Source organism: Rhipicephalus sanguineus, chromosome 9 (assembly GCF_013339695.2).
Source record: "Rhipicephalus sanguineus isolate Rsan-2018 chromosome 9, BIME_Rsan_1.4, whole genome shotgun sequence".
Taxonomy (NCBI): Eukaryota; Metazoa; Arthropoda; class Arachnida; order Ixodida; family Ixodidae; genus Rhipicephalus; species Rhipicephalus sanguineus.
In genome coordinates, this window is record NC_051184.2 from 7,654,529 (window position 1) to 7,678,538 (window position 24,010).

The window sequence follows — 24,010 nt, forward strand, 5'->3', positions numbered from 1 at the left end:
CTGGGTAAAACAGGAACGCCAGAGCGTCGCCCACAACCGGCAGCCTAAAGGCCGCCCACAACGCTGCTTTTTCATTTTTTAAATATTTTTTTTCACCTTCTTGGCCTTCTCAAAACTAAAGTTTTTCAACACCAACCCATGGCATTCGTACAGTGCAATACAGAACCGAAACCGAAACACAACAATGAGCTCGTGCGAAGGGCACGGAGGAAGGCAAATTTCAGCGCAGTCGCATTTTCAGCTTTGTTGAAACAGCGCTCACTAGACGACGACAAAGTAAAAGAAGGCACAGGACAGGCAGCGCCTGTCCTGTGCCTTCTTTTACTTCGTCGTCGTCTAGTGAGCGCTGTTTCAACAAAGATGAACGCATACCAACTCGCTCAAGCTTCCATTCTTATGCATTTTCAGCGCAGCTTAAGAAACTAGGGTCCTTAAAATTACGTATGTATGCATTTTCTATTAAAGGAACACGCCACCTAATACTTACCTAGTGATGTTGCACCTCAGATATGCATGATATTTACTTTTTGATCGACAACGTTCACAAGTATGAACAGCCGTACCAGTTCAAGACGGCTGGCCCTTGGGCAAGTGGTTCAACTTTGGCCGAGTGGCTGAATCGAGGGACGTGCCGACAAACAGAAAGACAGACAGACAGAAAGACAGACCAAAATTTCTGCGTTTAAGTTCCCCAAGAAAGACTATCGTCTTTAAAAGAAAAGAAAGACAGACAATGGAATGACACGGCAGTGATAAAACGGAGTTGCCGCGCGCAATTTTAACTTGGGGCGAAATTTATGCAGAACCACCCGTGTGCTTAGATTTAGGTACGTTTTGAAGGACCCAGATATTCATAGTTAATCCCGACGGCGTGCCTTACATTTATGTCGCATAATTTCACGCAAAACCTCATCCTTTCTTTTTACATTATCTTAAGCGTTTGTGTCGAGTTGTTATAAATTGATGGAAGGCAGCGCACATAATTAGTTTAAAAAAAAAAAGGCACTTGCTCCATAAAATAACCGGACTTTTGTTGCATCATTTTCGTGCACGTAATCAATCGATGAAAGTTCTGTGCAAAACTCTTACCTGCGTATATATGCCTATTCGCGTGAACAGCGCTATTGAACTCATTGCGCAGGAATACGGGCTGGTATACAAATGAACAAGAAGTAAACACTTAAGTAGTTCAGTAGTGCTACTGCAGTGCGTAGTACACAAAACACAAGATAAACACGTACAGAGAAAACAACAAAAAACGTCATACAGTGCGTAAGCGCAGACTGTCATCCAGGGCGAGCACCCCTTTCATCGGCATATTGCGCTTCTCTCATTTGTAATAGTAACGTTGGATGATCTTCGTGCATCTATTCAACAATGAAGAGCGTATATATTACCAGTAAGCTGCAATCAACGCATTTTATTCGCCGACAATCGTCTGAAACCGCTCACAACGGAGCGCTGCTGTGCGCATACGCGCCTCCGACCGCCTCTGTGCGCATACGCGCCTCCGACCGCCTCTCCACACTAACGCGGCGACCGTGCTGCCACCTATACGTCGATCTCGCGGCCAATAGTATAATAGTGGACGGCACTGTACGTGGTGCTAGATCTACTGCTCAGTGCCGGACATGCGCAACGGAACCCAGTGTCAGCCTGCACCGTTACCCGCGGGACAAGAAACTGCGTGAAGCACGAGTTGTGAAGCTAAGAACCGGCAAAGCAGCGATCGGCTACGAGTCGTGTGTGCAACAAGCACTTCCGCGACGAAGACTTTCGCTACTGCGTCGGCACTGCGATGTTCGGTGAGTATAGCAGACAGCGCGCACTGAGACGATGGCTTGCGCGCGCTTCTCGCCGGCTAACAGGGGCGTAGCCAGGGGGGGGGGGGGGGGGGGGGGTTGAACCCCCCCCCGAAATTTTTCAATTTTGCTTGCGTATATATACAAGCGCACATACAAACGCACGCACGAACATACATAAAGTATGGTTGAATCCCCCCCCCCTCGAAAAAAATTTCTGGCTACGCCCCTGCCGGCTAATGATGTTTATCACCCGCAGGATGGAAACGGCGCTACCTTTTACCAGGTACGATACCACCTCAGAACCTTCCTGTGCCACCTCTTGATCGTAGGCCCTGTGCTCAGCGTCCACAAAATTGGCTGCAGATACGCAAGTCATTGTTTAGATACAAAGAATTAAAGAACTCGCGGGGTCCCTTACGCATTCGCCAAAGATGACTGGAAGGCGAAAGCCATCTTTTTCTTCTCGTCAGTCAGTGTATTGATTCTCACCCGCCTCCTCAAAAAGCGTTCTGTACCTAACGCAGTTTTGCACAGCCTCCGTGATCGGCCCACCGATCACGGAGGCAATGCAAAGCTACCATGTCGTGTGAATACGTCATGTGACGTCATAATGACGATACATATTTTGGCGATCGGTGACGTCATGATGACGTCATATGGTGACTTCATCACGTGACGATTATTTTTTGCATCACTCATGTTGACATCACCGATGCGGGACGCCGTCACCGACGGTTAACCTTCCCGTTTGATGAGGCATCTAAGGCTTTCGCCTTCATAAGCTACACGACGTTTGCTGGTGGATGTACACATATAGCGAGCGAGTCAAATGCCAGCTGCGGCTGATGTGCGCTGCATTTATGTTGGTAATAACGTTCTTTCAGTCATGATTGCTTTCTTCTGACGGAAACATTATGGGCTAACCAAATTTATTTGTGACACTCTCAAACTCAAGCTGGGTCTCTCTATAGCCCCATGTATTGTCTTGGAGCCTTATTTATTTATGTGGGAAAGATGCCGCGCTGTTTGCGTTAGCCACGACACTGCTGCCAAAATTGCTGGGGTACTCGCCAAATAACGCTGCGCACTAAAATTTTGTATTTTACTCTTTACGCGGTGTTGCTACCCTGCTATACGGTTGCTGGTTGCTGCAATAACTTCTCTTTCTTTCACCGTTATTTCAAGTTCATTTGGGTCCTTGTTCACAGCCAACGTTTGCAGAACAAATCCGGCGAACGTTACTGTATTTCCTTTCTTTTCTTTGGCGTTGTGTGCTACCACATGCTTGGTCTCGTAGACCGCTTCTCCTTCCACCAGCAATCTCGAAGTGGTGAAGCTTTGGTGTATGAATTTGTTGATGACAGAGAGCAGCAAGTTCACTCGTAAGCAAAGGGAACGATTAAAAAAAAAGCCATTGCATTTGCTGACGCTTTGTGCGAGCGCCAAACGAAACGAATGCACTGTATTAAGAAACAGAATAAGCAGCGGCATTTGCTCGCCGAGAAGGCTGTGAGACAACTTGTCAAGTGACATTGAAACGTACACGAATTTAGACTGAAAAAAAAAAGTCACAGTTTCGCCGCACTGGTGAAGCAATGAATGCGATAGCAACAAATTGGAATGTAACGCGAAGAACGGAAACAGCTCGAAATTTTTAGCGCGTCGCTCCAACGCAAAGGACGCACGAAAAGAACACACACAGGACGAGCGCGAACTATCATGCGTCACAGCTCGACACTTGAAGCGCACTGCTCAAACATAAAGCAGGGCGCTCGAAACGAAGGAACAGGTACACACAGGACGAACGCGAACTGTCACAGTTGTCACTTATTTCTGTTTGAACAGAGCGCTCCTTTCGATATGTTTTGGCGCTGCAGTCGCATCGGGCTTCAAAATACGGTGCGCCGCTGGCCACCGCAGGCCTATCTGACTTTTGCAGCTTTTGTGGCGGCGTTTCGTACTGTGTTCGCATCATGTGTAACTATAATCTTTGGGTGTGAACCATGCCAACTTGTTGCGTGCCGGGGTGCGCGAGCGGATACCGCAAGGATGCAAGCAGCTCGGACCGACATTTTTAGGGGCGAAGCTTCTTAAGGCGGCACCCGTTCGTCCCTCGTAGTAGTGCGTAACCAGTCGTAACGCTAGTACCAGATCTTGACCTCCAAGGTGGTGCCGGTGGGAGATTTTTCCTGTGCGTTGTTGAACAATAAAAAATTCGCAGCGTGCGCGTTAACTAAAAGCCGAATTCTTCTGTCTCTCATTCCCCATTAGCAGCCTTTGGCATGTTCCAGTAGGAAACGTTAGTAGAAGTAAAAGTGTAAGTGTTAGCTAAAAGCCGACTTCTTCTGTCTCTCATTCCCATTAGCAGCCATTGTTTACCTCCAAGGTAGTGCCTGGTGAGATTTCTCCTGTGCGTGATTAAACAATAAAATTTTTTTTCAAAACGCCGTTGATTGATGAAATAAACCAACGAAAGACGCCAGATGTTTTGTAAAAGCAAAACGAAAGAACGCCAGATGTTTCTAAACCAAAACGAAAAGACGCCAGCTGCTTAACGAAAGACGCCAGATGTTTTCTAAAGCAATGGTTTTCTAAACAATGAAAATTCACAGCGTACATGTAAAATTAAAGTGAGCTGCAAGTCGTCATAACTCATCGAGCCCTTAGTATAAACGCGCCCGATCTCACGTCGGTGATGATGTACTGGGCAGAATTCACGGAAGATTCACTGTTTACCGATGAACCTCCGCAGCTTCGTCCACTCATCATCATTCACTCCGTGGATATGCTGGGATTTTTTTTTTCTACGCACCGTCCGACGTGAGTCTTCGCTCAGCGTGGAACAGAGCAGCTAGTTCCTCGTGCGGACAAGGAATTAACAGCAATGTCACGAGTGTGCGACCTCCACTTTCATCAACAGGACATATTGAAAATGTACGTCCATGTCATCGACGGGAAATCCGTCGAGATCCCACGAGGCAAATGGAGTCTCGTGAAAGACGCCGTGCCCAAGGTGTTTCCGAACCTGCCCGCGTACCTGTCGAAGCCACTGGAGCAAAAACGCAAGCCAAGGTGTAAAAGCGCGAAGCGACCCGCCGATCAAGCTTCAGAGCAGCGCCAAAGTGCGCCGTGCTGTAACCTTGAGCAGCCGGAAGACTTTCCATCTCAAGACACTAGCGGAAAAGTCGCGAAATGTCTGTCCTCTAAGACTTTGTATCGATAGCTGCTAAACCGCTGTTGTCAGCGCAGCGGCGGACCTGCCCTTACAGGAATTTCCACAAATGATCCGCTCCAATCAACAGTGCAATTCCTGGAACAGCTGGCATTCCTGGATAAATGAGCTGGTCAGCGATAAGTGCTCCATTATTCTCGATTTGCTGCACGAAATCATAGTCAACAGAAACTGGCACAACGTCTTTGCACGTGAAAGAAACTTCTACGGCCTCAGTGGTTGATCCACTGTCGCTGTATTGACTCCGCAAGCTCAGTTCAACAATTCGGAATGTTTCCGTTTTCGCAGCTGTCAATCTGAAAGTGTTAAGGTGGAAATCCTTGTCCCAAAACACGCAGGTTAAGCGTTTTAGAGACGTCTTCTCTCATAAATGTCTTTTGACTTCCGCCGTCTAGTACACCACGGATGTATCCAAGATGCGGAAAGTCTGCAGAGCGACTTCTTTGATCGTTTGTTTTTCAGCGGCCGCATGTACATTAGTTGTGGCAACTTCTTTCACAGCTTCTTGCGGATGATCGTTCTTTGATCTCTCCCAGTCGGGGTTGCACACGGAAGATACATGACGTTTTCCGCACTGGATGCACTTTACTTTTCTTCTGCGTTCTTTGAACTGGTGCCCCAACGAAAGCAGCGCCCGGCTCGTACCAATTTGTGCGTCTTCCGGCGGGAGGGGAGCCGAACAGGACTGTGTCTCGTGTTTTGTCGGCTCGCAGAAGAAACACCTCCTCGCCTGCACCGGCTGTGTGTGAAGTACTGCGGCGCTTGGCGTTTACTTTTGTAGCGTTAGCTACACTTGCCTAGCCGGAGCCGATTTCGCGTGGATCTTCATGAGCCGTGCTGCGCATGCGCGAGGGTCAGTAATGTCACACAGCTGGCTCACCGGAGCTCCGGAGCTGCCGGAGCCGCCATCTCACGCGCGCTCCGCCACCACCGCGCGCGGCTCGCCGCTGCTTGTCTGCGCGTTCGGGAGGAGTGGCGTCGTAGTCGCGGCTACAGTGTACTAGAAGTATTGTACTAGAATACTTCTAGTACACTGTAGTCGCGGCAGAGAAACTGGCGCCGGTGCGCGCGCAGACTCCGCCACCGTCGCGCGTGCAGCTATTCGCCTTCGCTGTGCAGTCGCCGTCTGACACTGTGCTGGAGCCGCTTGATAACGTCTCTGACTGGCGTTTGCGGGTGGGTAACGCCATGGAGAAGGAGAGCGCAAATGCTGCTCAACGGCGCAGAAGAGCCGAGACGCTTATCTCTTCGGATCCCGAAGTAGTTGCCTGGCAACTGCGGAACCCTTTGATGGATGATGGGACACATAGGTCCCACTTTTTGAGTTGTCTTTTTTTCGCTCTAAAATGCTTACACATGAAATAATATTCGAAATTTTCATATGGCGCCTTCTATGAGACCCTGTGCAAAACACTCTATGCAGTTTTATGTCCTTGCCATGAGATGGAGCTGGAGGCGCTGCTTTTACATTTTGTTGTGTTCTTGTGCTCCTGTCTCGTGATTGTGCGCCTGTTTTTGAAGCTAATTCAACGACGTATACATGTCTGGTAAGTGAAATATTCGCTTCTTGCACTACAGTATTGCTTTGAGAAATGCAATTGCCTATAAAAGTTACCCTGCGTTACGAAAAAACCTTTGCATGTATGAATATCGTGTAACACGCGCGTTTTTGCGCCCGCAGGGTTAGGCTTATTGAGTGGAGTGCGTGCGCTGGCGTGATACGCGTGCTGAATCGGCTGATTTCCTTCTCCCACGCAGGAAAACAAAAACGCCTGAGCCCAGAGGAAGCTCTAGAACTGTATTTCAGTTTACCGGACAATTGCAATGACAGTACAGATGAGTACTGCGAAAGTTCTGAAGACGAAGAGTTTGTGCTTGCCCCTCATGAAAGCAGCGAGGAGGACGACACTTTGCCACCGCTACCAGGGCCTAGTACAAGCAAGCGCAAAGGAATCCGACGCAAACACTACGTTGGGAAAAGAAAAAAACAAAAGAAATCGAAGAAGCCTTCCGAAGAGCTTGATGACGAGACCGTGGACAACCAGTGGGACTCATCCAAATTTGTTGCCACAACTCCTACAAATTGCAGTGCACTTGGATCCGAGAAACTTTCGCAGAGAAGCACTGTACTTGAAACATTCTCTCTGTATTTTGATGACGACGTTATGAAGCATATCGTCGATCAAACGAACTTATACGCAGCACAAACAAACCGCGCAGGATGGACGGCACTGACATGCTTGGAGCTTCGTGCTTACATAGGACTGCTGATTCTGATGAGCGTCAATCGCATGCACCACTTGCAAATGTATTGGTGCTCGGACAGCTTCTTTCATGTAAAAGAAATTGCGCAGGTGATGACGTACAAACGCTTCCAGCTCATAACCAACTGCCTTCACCTGAATGACAATGACCTCATGCCAGATTACGGCACGAAGGACTACGATCGGTCTTACAAAGTTCGACCTTTGATGGACATGATGAACGAGAGGTTTCTGGCTAACTACACGGCATCCAGTCATCTCGCCGTCGACGAGAGCATGATACTGTTCAAAGGGCGTTCGAGCATGAAGCAGTACATGCCCATGAAGCCTAAAATCAAAAGGGGCTACAAAGTTTGGTCTCTGGCGGACTCCGAGACTGGTTATCTCCTAAAGTTCCAGCTGTACGAAGGAAAGAGCGCACACAAGCCAGATGACGTAACCTTGGGTGAACACGTTGTCCTGACCCTGACCGATGGCGCAGTGCCTGCTGGCTCACAGGTATTCTTTGATAATTTTTTTAGCTCCACAAAATTACTTCAAGTGCTTCGGGAAAAAGACATTCTTGCTTGTGGTACATTTCGTGTCAACAAGAGGGATCTACCTCAAGTAGTCAAAGAAAACAACAAGCTCGAGAGAGGGTCCTACATTTGGAGAAGAAAGGCAGAGGTGGTCGCCTACCAATGGCGAGACTCAAAGAATGTACACCTTATGTCGAACTACCATGACCCAGAAGACCGTGTGCAGGTGCAAAGAACACTCCAAAATGGCAAGAAAATGGCAGTTGAGTGCCCCTCTGTTGTGAAAGACTACAACACGTGGATGGGAGGTGTCGATAAATTCGACCAGAAGAGAAATGCCTACCCCGCAGACCGCCGATCAAAGCGCTGGTGGAGCCGCATCTTTACTTCATGTTGGATGCAGCGGTAGTGAATGCTTTTATTCAAATGAGTTTCATAGAGCCTGTGGTTTATCTGCAGTTCCGCTTGATACTCGGTCGCCAACTGGTTGCGCAAAACACCTTTCGAAGATCGAGTGTTACAATGAAAGCTCACCACAACAATAAAGGGAAAAAAAACGGACGTGCCATGACCGGGGTGCCCGACGAGCTCCGGTTTGCCGGAAATGGCCACCATCCGAAGTTCACCGGTAAACGTCTGCGGTGCCGGTGGTGCTCCACACAGATGAAAGAAGTTCGCAGCAAATACATCTGCACAATGTGCAATGTGCCCCTTTGTGTAGCCTGTTTCGGCCCGTTTCACTGCCGCCCATGATTTGCCTGAAGTGGATGGTGGGACATACCCTGTCCCACTTTGTGAATCTGCTGGATGTGGTCTGTGGGACATACCCTGTCCCACTTTTTTCTTTTTTGTGAATAGTCATTTCAATTCCTGGTTTGTTTCTTTTCGAATAAAATCACCTCAGAAAAGCATGCGTTAAAAGAAAATGTTGCCTAGTTCTTTTATTTTGCTGTGTCCAACAAAGGGGTACTAGAAGTATTGTACTAGAATACTTCTAGTACACTGTAGTCGCGGCAGAGAAACTGGCGCCGGTGCGCGCGCAGACTCCGCCACCGTCGCGCGTGCAGCTATTCGCCTTCGCTGTGCAGTCGCCGTCTGACACTGTGCTGGAGCCGCTTGATAACGTCTCTGACTGGCGTTTGCGGGTGGGTAACGCCATGGAGAAGGAGAGCGCAAATGCTGCTCAACGGCGCAGAAGAGCCGAGACGCTTATCTCTTCGGATCCCGAAGTAGTTGCCTGGCAACTGCGGTTCAGCGTACGAAGAATGAACAGAAGAAGGCTGATAGTCCTAGACAATCTGGAAAGGTAAGAATAATCAGCTGAACCTTTGCTAACGCTATACGTATATCCTGGCATAGCCGAGCTAAGCCACTGCAAATGCTCGGAGGGGTGGGGCGTCAACAAGACAGGTTTTTTCTTCTTCTTTTTTCGGTAGCCGAGTGCGCCGGCGGCTCTTTGAACACGCGGTTTCTCTTTCGAGACGCGCGCGCAGCATCGTTTGCGGTTGGAACTGGACTCGGCCCGTGCTTTATTTCTCCCGTTTCGGACTGCACGTGTGTATGGCGCAAACGGACGGGTCACTCGCGTTCTTACTGTCACGTGACTCAACCGCCCGCGGGTCGGTCCGTCGCCTGGATAATATCATTCAGGCGATGGACCAAATCCGGATTTGCCGTGGACGCGGACAGCTAATCGTGTATTTGTCGTGGACGCGGACGACCTTTTCCTATATCTCTCTCCTCATACATCTTCGTCTTTCTCTCACACTTTTAATCTTTCCTGTCTTCTCCACTCTATAGTTACTACCAATTTTCTTGGCGGCAATGGTTAAGCTTGTCTGGCTATCCTATATTGGTAAACCATATTTGGTTATAGCGGCCATGTATAGCTGGCGTCTGCGTTTCCTTCACGTATGGTAGCGTACCCTCTTTGGGCTCGGTGGTGGGCGACTGACATGGCTGTCGAACAAATAACCGGCACTGCGTCGGTGGCCGTCGCGGACCCAGGCGGTAGCGTGGAGCTGAGCGGCGGGAGTCGTACCGCAGGCCCAGGGACGTCCAGAACAGCAGGAAGCCGAGGCAGAGAGACCGGCGTTGAGGAAAACTTAACAGATGACATCATAGAGGACAGGATCGTCAGAACGACATCTGGTCCGATCGATCCGTCCCCCGAGCAGACGCTCTGCTGCTCCTTAAATACGCTTCATTTCCAAGATAGGGAAACTCCTTAACTAGAAATGTCCAATCACAAACGTGCATATCTTTGAAGCTCCATAATTAGCAAACGTTCAATCACAAAGTGCATGCCTTTGGAGGGTCCGTCTCTTCGACACATAGGTCACCGCCCCCAGGATGGCAATGCAGGGACCACTTCACTCCCACTCTCCACGTCCGACCCGCTCGGAAGAAAGGGGGGGCAATGTCACTTCGGGGAACTGAAAACTAAAGTCCCTAGATTTTTCCTGAAAAATCTAGGGACTTTACTGAACACCTTCGACGGACAAAGGCACCAGCTTCCACCAAAACACACTCGTTGCAAACACGTGTTCCACGGAGGAGACCCGGCTGAATGACTTGATTGCGGTCACCCTTGCAACATACAGCCGGCATTCCTCGCATACTGGTGAGGCCCGCGCGTAGCCGCCGCCGTGCAGCCGAAGCGCCCAGCTGAGGGAAAGAACGGCAGGTGTACGTGACAAATCCGTTCTCCGAAATGAGGGGTGGTCCAAGAAGCGGGAAGACTCGTTTGGGGACAGCTGGCCCAGGACCCTCGCATCTGCTTTGTAACAGCACCCCTGGGCTGTGCCGTCTGTAAAGAACAGAGACCGACGGCATGGCTGCCTTCTTCTTCCCCCTTTAATGCCACACTAATCCCAATGATGATTGCCAGCGCGCGGTGCGCTACCGTCATCGTCTTCCATTTTCAACATCTTCCCGCCGCGACAAAGAAGCGAAAATGAAAAGATGGCACAATACAACAAAACACTGCCGAGCCAAAGCACTGGCTGGGCGGTAGTTCGAAGTCACGTCACTTGTAACATTTTGCGCCATATTTTCGTTCGCTGGCTGCAGATAGGTCGATGCGCGATTCACTTAAAGTGCATCGCGCACTAACCACCACTTCGCGTTCGCAGATTCGTCTCGTACGCACTTTGACAATCCTTTAGTTCGGTGACGTCAATCAAACGCAGTTCGCAATAGTCCTAGTCCAATCCGTGGTCGCGCAGTCAAGTCGGAGCTGTCTGGATGTTAGCGAGAACCTTTCTTTTCCATCGATGTTTGAAGCGTTTGGAGTGATCTCGAATTACAGTCGCTCTTCCTGCATGAAGTCGCTGCTTGCAGGTGGTTAGGTCAATAGGTGCGTTCTTGGTATGGAGTGTCGTCTTTGGAGGTCCTTACGTGCTCTTACATTCTTTGCTTCCAGGTCTTCTTTGGCTCTCACTAGAGTAGACCGTCGTTGCGTTCTTTTCCTGAATTTCTTTCCTTTTGATGGCATCATTCTGCCTTTCCAAGCCCCCAGATGCTTTCGTTTTCTTCTTGTGTCATTTACGCCTCGAGCCCGATGGCTGCGTCTCTTCGATTGCAAACCACGTAAGTGCACTTTCTTCTTGAAGCTTGTCGCCCATATGCCCGAGATCATGACTTGAAAGGCTGATATCGATTTCCGCGTGTCATCTTTAACATTATTGGCGTGTGTGCTCTCTCGTGAACTTCGATTTTTCCTTTGTTTGGGCCCTTTGTCTTCGTGACAAACGGTTGACGCCTTTTTCGCAGTGGAGTCTGATGTTTCGTGATCTCCAGCAACATAGCTGAAAATTTCTGCAGGGCTCCCACAACTGACAGACGGTAGAGAATGAAGTCTTGAGACGTTATTTTTGGCGCAGTTGTTAGAACTTATTTCAGGCGACTGCTGCTCAATCGGAGCTTCCATCACTTAATCTTCGGCACCGCTTATTCTGCGAGTTACATTGCCTAGCCCGTGTCCTGAATGGGCAGCGGAATTCCTTACACTGTCAGTTTTGTTTCCTTTGCCATCGACGGGCATTCCCTCGCCGTGCGGACAAATCGAGTTCTCTTTAGACAACACCAGTGAACTTTCTGCTGTTTTTGCGAGTGCATACAACGGTCTTTTCTGGAATTCCGCTAATAGAAATTGAAGGTCTGATGCCAACCTTAAGATGTCGCAGTCAAATTTTTCGCACCTTTCGACGTCGCTTTCTAGATCTTCAAGAGGTAAAGCGTCATAAATCTGGCGGTCTATTTTCTTCAAGTCCTGTCTCATAATTTTGAGATGTAGGCGTAATTCCTTGAGTTTACCGATCATCGGGGATCTAGACGAAAGTACTACTTCAGTCTTTTCCATGACTTCCTCAATAGCTGTACGCAATAATTTCCGAACACCGTACAGTCGCTTCATGTTCCCGTCTATCGTTGTGTCTGTCTCCTTCGCACTCGTAATTCCACAGTCGTTAGGCGTTAAGATCAACGATGTTGGCGTGGTGCTATCTGATCCAGGGTTAGGGTCTTCACAGTTACTCTTGTGCAAAGGGTCATTCCACGCCAAACGTCCCAGACATTGCGCTCGACCCTCTCCAATTGTATTGTAAAAAATTGTGGACGTTCATATCAGTGCACTAATTGCCCTCGGAAAGTATTTCTTGGAAAAAAAATTTTTCTTGTCTGTTACAGTGATTTGAATTTTGCCGTAGTGGGTGAAACATAGGTTGAGAAAAAATACTCTAAAAAATACAATACTTTACGGAACGCTTTAACTATCTGCTGTTTACTTGAAAAGGAATGGCACTACCTTATTATCACCCATTGACGACCACTACTTTGTCTCACGATGTGCTTTGTGGTGAAGCAATGCTGCAATTCTGCGCCCATTTTGATTATTTTTTAAAAATTCTACGAATATTGCAGACAAAATGGGACTATATCACATGGCTGGATAGTTGGCAGTAAGCGTGTAAAAAAAGTATTGAAGTCGATGACTGAGTAGTTTCGAAGTGGAAGGGGCGCAAACATTGAAAAATGTGTGAAATGCTCCAGGTTCAGGCACATGTAGAGTGGTGATGCAGTCCAAGTAAAAATGCACGCTTGGTCTCGTTGGGAAGAGTAAACAAAGGAGATTTATTTGTGAAAGTTTCATCGGAGTGTTTTTTGTTTTTGGCGAGAAACAAAATTTTATGTTGAGCATTCGCGGCGTGCCTGGGTGCGGGTCCGTAAGTCCGCTTCACTGCGTCGCCACTGTTCCTTGGGGCAACGGAAGTATGCAGCACCCACGCGGGTGGCACGATCGTGTGCTGCTGTGAGTTTTCACGTTTCGACACGGATTCTTCGGCTTTCCTCAGTGCCGGCGACGAAGTGTCAGGGAAAACGAGTGATGGTTCGTTTAAGATATATTATTATATAATAAAAGTGGCTAACAGTCACCGGGAATACACTTATAATTCTTTTTTATGGGCACCTCGCTTGAACGTGACTCGCGCAATTCGTGCTTCGGAGCCGAATGGTGCTACGTATTCTTACGCTCGGATCTTTGGCAGAGGTGAACTTTGCTCCGGTGATCGCGTCGCCGAGCGAGCACGCGGCACTCGAAGGTTCGTCTTTCGGCCGCATCCCTTGGCAGCGCGTAAGATAAACATTGCGAATGGTGAGTATACTGCTATCGTGTCATATTTTAGACGGAGAGCCTGTACAATGGAAACCGAAAGCGATAAATACACAAAAGCTTTTAAATCTATCGCCTCCGCTTAGTAATCGCAAGGCGATTACTAAGATGAAAGCATCGCATGCAGCGTGGCAGAAAGTTCAGCTCTCAGAAAGGTTTGAGTCTACAATCTCCCTCAAAGGCCCCGCCGCGGTGGTCTAGTGGTTATGGCGCTCGACTGCTGACCCCAAGGTCGCGGGATCGAATCCCGGCCGCGGCGGCTGCATTTTCGATGGAGGCGAAAATGTTTGAGGCCCGTGTACTCAGATTTAGGTGCACGTTAAAGAACCCCAGGTGGTCGAAATTTCCGAAGCCCTCCACTACGGCGTCTTTCATAATCATATGGTGGTTTTGGGACGTTAAACCCCAGATATTATTAATCTCCCTCAAAGGTACGCGCACGTTTCACCTTTTCGTGCCGTCATCACTGACCACTCTTAATGCCGGGCTCACCACCTACCCAGCAACACAGGCATTTCAAGTGGCGAAGACCATACGTCGGCAACGGCAGTAAGAACTGCAACCTCCGCGGAGATCGAAAACACAACCCAAGCTCTGCGCCTGTCGTACGTGTGCATGCAGTGACGTGGCAATGAAATCGTGCTCTGCTCCGACTACTAACCGGCAACCTTTAGTGCCCTTCCGAAACATTCTGCCAGCCATATACACTGTTTGCAAGTTTTTAGCAACGTGAAAACTCACAGCAGTACACGATCGTGCCACCCGCGTGGGCGCTGCATACTTCCGTTGCCCCAAGGATAAGTGGCCGCGCAGTGAAGCGGACTTACGGGCCCGCACCCAGGCACGCCGCGAGTGCTCAACATAAAATTTTGTTTCTCGCCAAAAACAAAAAACACTCCGATGAAACTTTCACAAATAAATCTCCTTTGTTTACTCTTCCCAACGAGACCAAGCGTGCATTTTTACTTAGACTGCATCACTACTCTACATGTGCCTGAACCTGGAGCATTTCACACATTTTTCAATGTTTGCGCCCCTTCCACTTCGAAACTACTCGGTCATCGACTTCAATACTTTTTTTACACGCTTACTGCCAACTATCCAGCCATGTGATATAGTCCTATTTTGTCTGTAATATTCGTAGAATTTTTAAAAAATAATCAAAATGGGGGCAGAATTGCGGCATTGCTTCACCACAAAGCACATCGTGAGACAAAGTAGTGGTCGTCAATGGGCGATAATAAGATAGTGCCATTCCTTTTCAAGTAAACAGCAGATAGTTAAAGCGTTCCGTAAAGTATTGTATTTTTTAGAGTATTTTTTCGCAACCTATGTTTCACCCACTACGGCAAAATTCAAATCACTGTAACAGACAAGAAAAATTTTTTTCCAAAAAATACTTTCCGAGGGCAGTTAGTGCACTGATATGAACGTCCACAATTTTTTACAATACAATTGGAGAGGGTCGAGCGCAATGTCTGGGACGTTTGGCGTGGAATGACCCAAAGGCTTCGGCATTCCGACTTCAGGACCCTTGAATTGAGTATCACCACGCAAGCACCGCAGATCGAGTAGAGAATAGTCGCTAGCTTTGAGGGCTGCAGGACGGGCGTCATCGTAGCAAAAGTTCATCGTCCTGGCCTCGCTAAACTCGAAGTTATGCCGCTCTAACAAGGCCAAATATCTACCCTTGCCAAGTTCGCTTCATGCATATTTTCAATATCCCCATTTAAGATAAGAAATTCCTAATCGGCCTACCCAGCGTGAAGCTTCGTGAAACACCCAGAATAATGGTTACTACGCCGGTAACGTCTCGCACCACAGTGCAAATGCAAATGAAGTCTTTTTATGCCTGTGAACAGGAAATGTAATCACACAAGAGGATGTCCCAATTTGAGGCAGCCGCAAAAACCCTATGCGCCTGCATAGAGAACGATCACGTACCATACAAGAGCGCATTTGCAAACCTCAAAATGAAGACGTGCTAGCCGAAAAAGTGCTGCCCTCCAGCACCCGTCGCCGTCGTACCCCTGCATGCTCCGCCGCTCCTCCTCCTGCATGACCATCTCGCACCCTCTCTCGGTACTCCGGTCAAACAGATCGGCCACAGCCCTGACTTGAAGGAGGACTACTTACGTTGGTCTCCTTGCCCACCACCTCGCGCCTTTCACGGACACACCACTGTAGCCATACAGTAACACCGCGCAGCCACACGTAGCCATAGCGTTACTCTTCGTAACTATCTTTTAACCCTTCTGAGCCAACCTGGATCCCACAACTTCACCTGTGCTGGTTAAAGAAACGCATGCGTCCAGCACATACCATTGCCAAGCCGAAAATGCTCGATCATGACACTGGTGAGTATCGATAGCTCGCGCAGCGACTATGTACGATTACTAGCACAGCCCATGGCTTTTACACGAAGTGAATTGCGTAACGAGTGGGTGTTTTAAAGCTTCCCACCCGTTACAAAAGGCTCAGTTGTAATGTTTCGTTAGCATCGCCAAGAGCCACAGCATCAATAAAGTGTGCAGTCACGCAGGTGCGCGTCCTACATACGGCACTTCCTTACTTCAGAAAATGATGATAATTAATGGCGTAGGGGCTAGTGGCGTCCGTCTGGCGTCCGTCGGGCGTAGGGGTTCCCGCCGTCCGCCCACATAGCCGATGTTTGCTAGCGAGGAGAAGCGTTCTTACAACAAGGAAGGTAGATTTATTTACATCTTTACATGAGAGAGAAAATGAACGAATTTTTGTGCAAAAATCTTCGGCTTTTAAAGCCCGCGTCTGCCGACATCGTGGAACACGAGAACAGGTGACAACCAGAGTTTTTCAATCTTACCAGTTGCGAAATTGCGTTCCAAATCCCGGACATGCCATTGGCCGATTCTGCGGGTGTTAGCAAACTGTCGCGTCATCTGGGAGCGGCACTACAAAACACTAGATCACCACCCTTGCGGGCGCTCTTCGCAGGCGGCTCAACGCCGCATGCAACACTGGTGTTTCATGCGGCGCCTAAATCATAACAAATGTGAGCTTGTTTCCTTTTCTCGACGCCGTAACCCTTTCACGTGCACCTATTCAATCGTTAATGTTCCTGTAGAATCAGTTGAATCTTTCAAATTCCTCAGCGTCACCTTGTCTCATGTCCTGTCTTAGCGTCATCACACCACTAACATAATTTCGGCTGCTAACTTACACGGTACTCCGCCACATGTCAAAATGCTTGCATATAAATCATTTTTCAGATCGAAGCTCGAGTATGCATCTTCCATCTCCATGGAGTCCCCATCAAACATATATCGTAAATGGACTCAAATCGCTTCAAAATCGCACTACCAGGTTCATTCATTCTGTATATTCATACGATATCAGCAACTCATCTTTGAAAGCGGAATCGGGTTAGGAAACGCTTCCCGCCGACAGGTTGCCGCCATCTCTCTTTTTCGTATGTGTTAATTCAGTTCACTGAATTATCCACCGTACATCACGCCCTCTCCACGCATATTTCATAGCACGTGTCATCCGCTTCAAGTCGCACTACCACGTACCCGGACCGCGACATACCGCGACGTTGCAAGCCTCCTTTTTTGTACGAGTAGCGAAAGACTGGAACGGCCATTCTCACGCCATTTCTGCCATCACTAACCCTTAATGTTTTCTGAAGCTATTAGAAACATCCATGTGAACAGTTTTATTAAACATCAACCCTGATGTAATACTCATAAAGCGGGACTTTAAGCAAATAAATTAAAGTGAAGTTTGCTCGTTCGAAAATGTGGGCTCGAGGAAAGACTACTCGCGGGAGGTTTGAGACGACGAGTCTTTGAAGTGTTCAGCTCTGCTCAAACACGATGTGAACGATGGCTGCACAAACTAGACACCGATGCGGTGAAGTGCAACCAAAGCACATCAGTACCAATCACTACTTACCGTGAATTGGCCGCTATGTTTTGCGCTGACTGGTCGCTTCCAGTAACCGCGAAACCAATGGGACACATGGTGGGATACGACATAATCATGAAATTGCAATGAAAAAAAAGCGGAAACATTGACCATTGCTGTTTAATTGCAAGTAACGCTGCAAGCGCTCTTTCCTTTTCTGGTGCGATGTTCGTGGAGTTATTCCGAAGGTACTGGTGCATTTTGCTTGCCCACGACACGTTTGCTGCTCGTCAGCGTGGTCTACTGCCGTTGACAAACTTGCACGTACATTAGCTCTGTTGTGATAACTTTGCAACGCGTAGTGTACGAATTGATGTAATTATTGTGCCGACATTGAAAGACCGAATAAAGTGGAATATGCATTACCTGAAGCATATGGTCTGCTTCGTGTGTTTCGCCGGCGGCCCTCGGCAGCTGACCGCACTCCCGGCAGTTTTGCGCTTTCGCGCGCTCATTCAACACGATGAAATATGCCTAGGAAATGCTCGGCATCCGGTTGTTAATCAAGCGGCAAAAGCACCCTGCGCAGCGGCGGCACAAGCACAAGGTTAGTGCATTTTTTAAGGCGCCAAAGACGCCGGAGATTCGCGAGAAATGGGGGCAAGTGCTTTTAGAAAGGGGCGAAGCATTCCGTGGCCGCAATTGGGGAGATAAAGGGAGAGCGGAGGGACCTGAGGGAGCATGCGGTTCCCATACATTCACATGAGGCAGAATTGCACGCAGATTCAGGCAACAACGACACAGCTGTGACGTTCCCGAAAACGCAGACTGGACCCCAGGCCTCTCAAGATGTTTACGTCCATTTCTTCAACGCAAAGGAAGAACCCCGGGGTAACGAATGCGCATTTCGGAGCGGGCTTCCAGGAAGAATTCTGTGGACGGTCCTCGAGGGCCCACCGCGCAAACACCGGCATCGGGTGACCGCTTCTTTGTGTACGGCCTGTGAACGATTGAATAAAGACACAACTCAAATTTGGTTAGAAATGAAAAACTTGTATTCTGAGATATAAAACAAAGAAAGAGCACGGAACATCTCAGCGTTTGGGCACACGTCCACTCTCTGCAAGATCTTATAAGCGTCTTCCCAAACACGCAGGCACGCAGTCCGTCCCCTCCTGCAGACCTAACCGCACACCACCCTCACAAGCACAACACACGCGGAGCGACGCACTGCTCTTCTTCCGTCAACATCGCGGTCAAAGGTTGCCCCGCCGAGGCTATGTTGGAGGAGGTGGCGCGGTCTCACGGTTTCAGACCCTCTATGCCGGCAAAGGAGGAGTTGTGGTGCTTTCCTGGAAAATCGTCTGGACTACGCACGTGACGTTCAATAAGTACAAATGGAAACAAAATAGGAATACAACACACTGCCCGCCAAAAATGAGTAAGCTCATTTTTTCTTTAGTTGCTGAGTTCTACTGGGTACAATAGTTGCACAGGCCAGCGAAGAAGTACGTTGTTTTCTTTGCTTGCGGAATGATGCGCCGATCTTAGTTGAAGTAAATATTCGTTCCTCCACCGACGCCAGAAATGGTCAATTGTTCTTTGGCAATGCTTTCATCTTCCTATCATTTCCTTGGCGTAAGCAGTGGATGGAGCACACGGCTGACCGTAAGGAAGCGCGAGCAACTTTTTGCCAGTGAGGAAATGCGACTGTTTCAAGGGCGTGCCTTCGTCTGGCGATACGTGCAGGAATGTCAGGGTGCGTGAATTAATGACAGCTTCAACTTCGTTGAGCATGGTCATCAACTCTTCAAAGCTCAGATGTGCGTTTCCCAACACGCGCCGAAGACATATATGCTCGACAGGGGCGTAGCCAGAAATTTTTCGGGGGGGGGGGGGGGGGGGGTTCAACCATACTTTATGTATGTTCGTGCGTGCGTTTGTATGTGTGCGTGTATATATACGCAAGCAAAATTGAAAAATTTCGGGGGGGTTCGCCACAATTCAAGCCACATTCACAAGAGGTCACCGTGTTCATCCCGTTCGATATACCACAAGGTGCCCATGTTTTCATTAACGAGGCCGTCGCTCACGTCGATGTCGGCCATGATCATGTACGGCTTGCCGATGCTCAGGTAAACTGAGGCCGGCAGGCTACCCATGTCGCTTGCGTTCATGTTGGCCACCTTGGCCAGGCATGCCTGCGTTCTTATAGCCAGTTATGTTATCGCATGCGGGATGACATAACACATAGTCCGCAGCGTCGAAGCAACGTGCGTTATAGCGGTCGACGTCCGCATTGCTGTGGTATAGCCGTATGCCGTCAGGGTACTTAGCGGCGGCTTCTTCGCATGTCACAAAGCTGCTCTCAATCAATCTGACGTCATCCTCGTTCAGCATGAGGCCATCGCCAAGCCTCACATGATATGAACAGAACACCACGTGGACGAGTGGATGGCAGTCGAGCGTCTTCAGGGGTGTTGTCTTCAGCTCCCTCACTTACCTTGCGTTTCCATGTGTATGTTCGCCTTTAATGCGTTCATTAAAACCGTGAATCACATGTGGCACATACCCGCATAACATGAAGTGTGGTATGCAGGTATATGCCACACGTGACTGAGGGAAAGGATTTCACGACGTACGCGACAAGCGTTTTGAGTTATTCATGTCGTGACGAGCGAATCGTGTTCGTCATACACTGATCCCCTGCTATGCCAATTTTGGTATATTACAAGTTATGGAGACGACCAGGAGAGCGCCCAGACGCAGGCGGATAGATAGATAGATAGATAGATAGATAGATAGATAGATAGATAGATAGATAGATAGATAGATAGATAGATAGATAGATAGATAGATAGATAGATAGATAGATAGATAGATAGATAGATAGAAAGAAAGAAAGAAAGAAAGAAAGAAAGAAAGAAAGAAAGAAAGAAAGGAAGAAAGAAAGAAAGAAAGAAAGAAAGAAAGAAAGAAACGGCGAAAAGTACCCGAGGTTCGCTAAGAAAATGTTTCGCATTTAAAATCACCTTTAGCAGTTCTAAGGTATTGTTCGTTTTGGGGTTCTTCCGTCGGTGCTGATTATTCGAAAGCAATTGGAAGAATATTCGGTATTTATAATGTGTACTATTCGATTCGTTATTAAAACTTTCGCATATTCGCACACCCCTAAAAAGAACAGAGTAGAGCAGATAAACACAACGGAAACACGGACGAATGAATGCTGCGCAGTTCGTACAGCTTTGACTTGGGCTGGAACTGGCTTTTATTTATTTATTTATTTATTTATTTATTTATTTATTTATTTATTTATTTATTTATTTATTTATTTATTTATTTATTTATTTATTTATTTATTTATTATCTTTCACGTACCCGAATGTATACTGATAGGGATGACATCGCAGGCATGGCAAGTCTTGGGACAGCTGCGGCGTTCAAAGGCGGCGCGCGTTTTCAAGAGCGTTTCGGCGGCGAGCCGCTACCGTAGCAACCCCGCGCTTGTTGACTCGTATCCACGGCTCTGCCCCGGCGGCTTCGGCGAGACCCGAGTCACCCGACCGCGCGCCCATTGCCGGTGGTGGGACGGCTGAGCTCTCGCATGCGCGCTGCCACGGACTACTGCCGCTTCCCTTTGTGCTCCTGGCGCGTTGCTCGCCTTGACTCGCGGCCTGCGAGCATCCTTGGTTTGACTGACGGCGCACGCACAAAAGTAGGTACAAGCACGTTACTACAGAGCTGTTGACACCCCTCCTTTGTCACCGCTCTTAACTACACTTCGTCACGCGCTCGTGACTCCATTCATACAGGTCATCTCGCGGCTGACAACGTCGTGCGAGTTTTACGTAGCCACTGCTTTTCACGAAACAGCACCCGGCATCTGAAGTTTTCTTTGCAGAATGTAGCATTTCCGCGCGGAAGCTCAGCATAAGCACGAGTGTGACGCTATTCGCGAACGTGTGGGCATGTTGCGAGTCTCCAGATGCTTGCCGTCTGCGAGGTGATGGACGTCGTGTGTGAGGTTACATAACATAAGAATGAGTTGAAGAGTGTTCTTACATGTCTATGTAAAGTAAGTAGGCGGGCTGTCTAAAGCACAGCAGAAAGCTCAAAGTGTTAAGTGAGTGAACATAGTGAAGTCATTATATTAGGACATTAAATTATGTAGAGCATCAAACTAACGCACGGACAATGAACTCGTCTCGTCTTCTTCTTTTCTAGTTTGTTTAGCGTTCTGCACAATGAAGTCTGAAAATCTTGTTGCTATACGGCGCCTATAGCTATAGAGTTCCTCTGATCGAGATCCGCTAAAGCGACGCGGCAGCCTCTTGAATTAAAACTCTGTAATTCTTTGTGGACTTGTGCGGGCGCCAGGAAGTTGCCATTAAAATGCGGTGACGTAAGCCGGCTGCTTCATAGAAGGCTGTGTTTGAGTCGTGTCGACCATGACCAATGCACTTTAAAATGTGTATTGAAGTTTGAAAGTGAGGCAGGCTGAGGCGATCGTCTCTAGAGTATATGCTATGTTAAGACTCCTACCTGTATACTGCGTAGCGCAACACAGCGCATAGTACAACTTGTGAACAGTGACGCATTGTACACTACATCATAGTCACCTTTCGTCGCAGTTTCATCTATCCATGGCTTTAGAATTTTCTCTTACCCTGGTGAGGTGGTGCAGTCTAGACACACGCTCTTAAGGCCAACCCCTCCTCTTTTTTCTTCATTAAATATTATATTCTTCTTCGTTGTATACCACGACTTTCATCTAGGCACGGTATTTGGCTTACGTGAGACTGAACGTTAACGTAGTCCATGATAAATGTCAGTCCTTGTAAGTGAGATTGTAAGTAAGCGGTTTGTCTCGTCTCTTTGTTTGTCCCGTTTTTCTCGCGCTGTTTGCCCAGCAAGCATGAAAACAACCAGCCCAAATACGCAGGCTCTTACGATTTCAGACATTTCTGCGCACTCCGATCCTGAACTTTATGCGAATAATAACGTGACAGAAGTGTGTCACGCTTGTTCGGAGCACAGACGTTCGTATGTAGGAACACTGTTCATAAAAAGATACCGTCAACGGGGTGATAAACTCCGTAGTCATCCCTGAGCTGCTGAATAAGCACACTGCTTATTCAGATTCTAGTAGTTCTACAGAGCTTTGTGAAGGCTACAAGTTAGCCTGGATCAGTAAGGAAAGAACTGCATAGTTGTCCGCTGCTCAGCACTTGACACTTGATGTGGTACTGCTTTATATCGTGGTCTATTTCGTACGTTGATTACATTGCACCCTTTATCGAATCCTCCCGAAAGAAAAATTTAAACAAAGAGCACTTGGCGCACTTTTGCGCTTAGTTGACGTATCATCGTCTGCAAATGTCGTCTATGAGGACTATGAGTACGAAGGTATCGCTACCTTGATTGGATATAGAGCGCACACCTGCATGGTCTAAAGCAGTACGCGTACACAAATCTTGCTTGAGAGTGTGATATAAATAAGGATAGTAATGACGAAATTCATTCTTGCACAGCACAGCGATCGCTAAATTAAAATATGCAAAAGGAGAACCTTAATGTGCTTGAGATTGAACGTGGAATTAACTGAATGTTCCTTGCAGACGACATAACATTGACAGCTATGGTAGCGGATACAGTGGTATGTATGTTCCTGCTGGCGGCGACAAGGAAATTGTAAAACGCGATAGTGGTGCCCCACGTGATCAGCGTTTGGATAGGATAACAAAGCCATGGTAGCATAGTCTCTTATCTACCTGTTATAGACGCCGCATACACGGCTTCTTTAATGTCTTTAGTGTCAAGTTAGTCTCGGGAATAATTTTTTCGAAGTGCAGCTCAACATGCCACGCGTGCCCCGAGCTGCCTGCACGAAAACTTTCACGTATATCACCGTTATAGGGCCTCCGGTACAGTCAGAAACCGAACCTGCGTCTTGGTGCTTTATAGCAGAACCTACGTTATAACCACAGTGTCTCTGTCGGCAAGATTACTAGAATACGTACATCCGCCAAGTGGCCGTAACAGTGGAGGGTAAAAGGAAAAAAAAAAGTCAATGCTGAACGTTTACGGAGAGGAGAAAACATAACTCTCGTATGCAAATAGACAGCCGAGGCAATATGGACCTCAACCTCTCCACAGCAAAACAGTTAGAACAGAACAGAACGGACAACGGAGGAAGTTCTCTTGTATTACGCAAGAAATGTGTTGATAAAGTCATTGCATGTCATTTGACTAATGTTCGTTGTTGTCACTATGACTGCGGCAGCGTAGCAACCTAAATTTTCCATAGTTACCGCAATTTGCATTGCGGACGTTGAATTAATGAAATCACGATAGCGACAACTGAGGAACTTGAGCGAATTATCACGCGTGGATGTCCCAATTTGGACTCATCGGTGGCGCTGGCCGTGCTGAAGATAATTTATTATTGTTGTATTCGTGGGTCACGAAGCGTAAAGTAAATCGTGTCATATAGTCTTAATGATGGGACTAAACACACTTCAGTATCTTGCAAAAAATTTTTAACGTACGTCAGGCCAGTCTCATATATTAGTTCTAAAAGGAGGAAGGGCATATAAGAGATGTTATTCATAAAGAAGAATTAACGTGGTTTC

The 24,010-nt window shown here is 47.9% G+C and overlaps 2 protein-coding genes across 2 annotated transcripts in view; both read left to right on the forward strand.

The window, feature by feature from the left end:
• Nucleotides 1-6,324: 6,324 nt before the first annotated feature.
• LOC125759781 (piggyBac transposable element-derived protein 4-like) lies at nt 6,325-8,745 on the forward strand. The gene is made up of 2 exons (XM_049418921.1): nt 6,325-6,584; nt 6,796-8,745. Exons 1-2 carry the CDS (start codon nt 6,578-6,580, stop codon nt 8,226-8,228), a joined length of 1,440 nt encoding a protein of 479 aa, XP_049274878.1. The 5' UTR covers nt 6,325-6,577; the 3' UTR covers nt 8,229-8,745.
• A 9,174-nt stretch (nt 8,746-17,919) lies between these two features.
• LOC119404325 (osmotic avoidance abnormal protein 3) overlaps nt 17,920-24,010 on the forward strand; it is a 42,454-nt gene continuing 36,363 nt past the window's right edge. Inside the window, exons 1-2 of the mRNA XM_049419349.1 lie at nt 17,920-17,985; nt 18,535-18,722. Of these exons, the coding sequence (XP_049275306.1) occupies nt 17,920-17,985; nt 18,535-18,722 (254 nt within the window). The remainder of the gene's footprint in view (nt 17,986-18,534; nt 18,723-24,010) is intronic.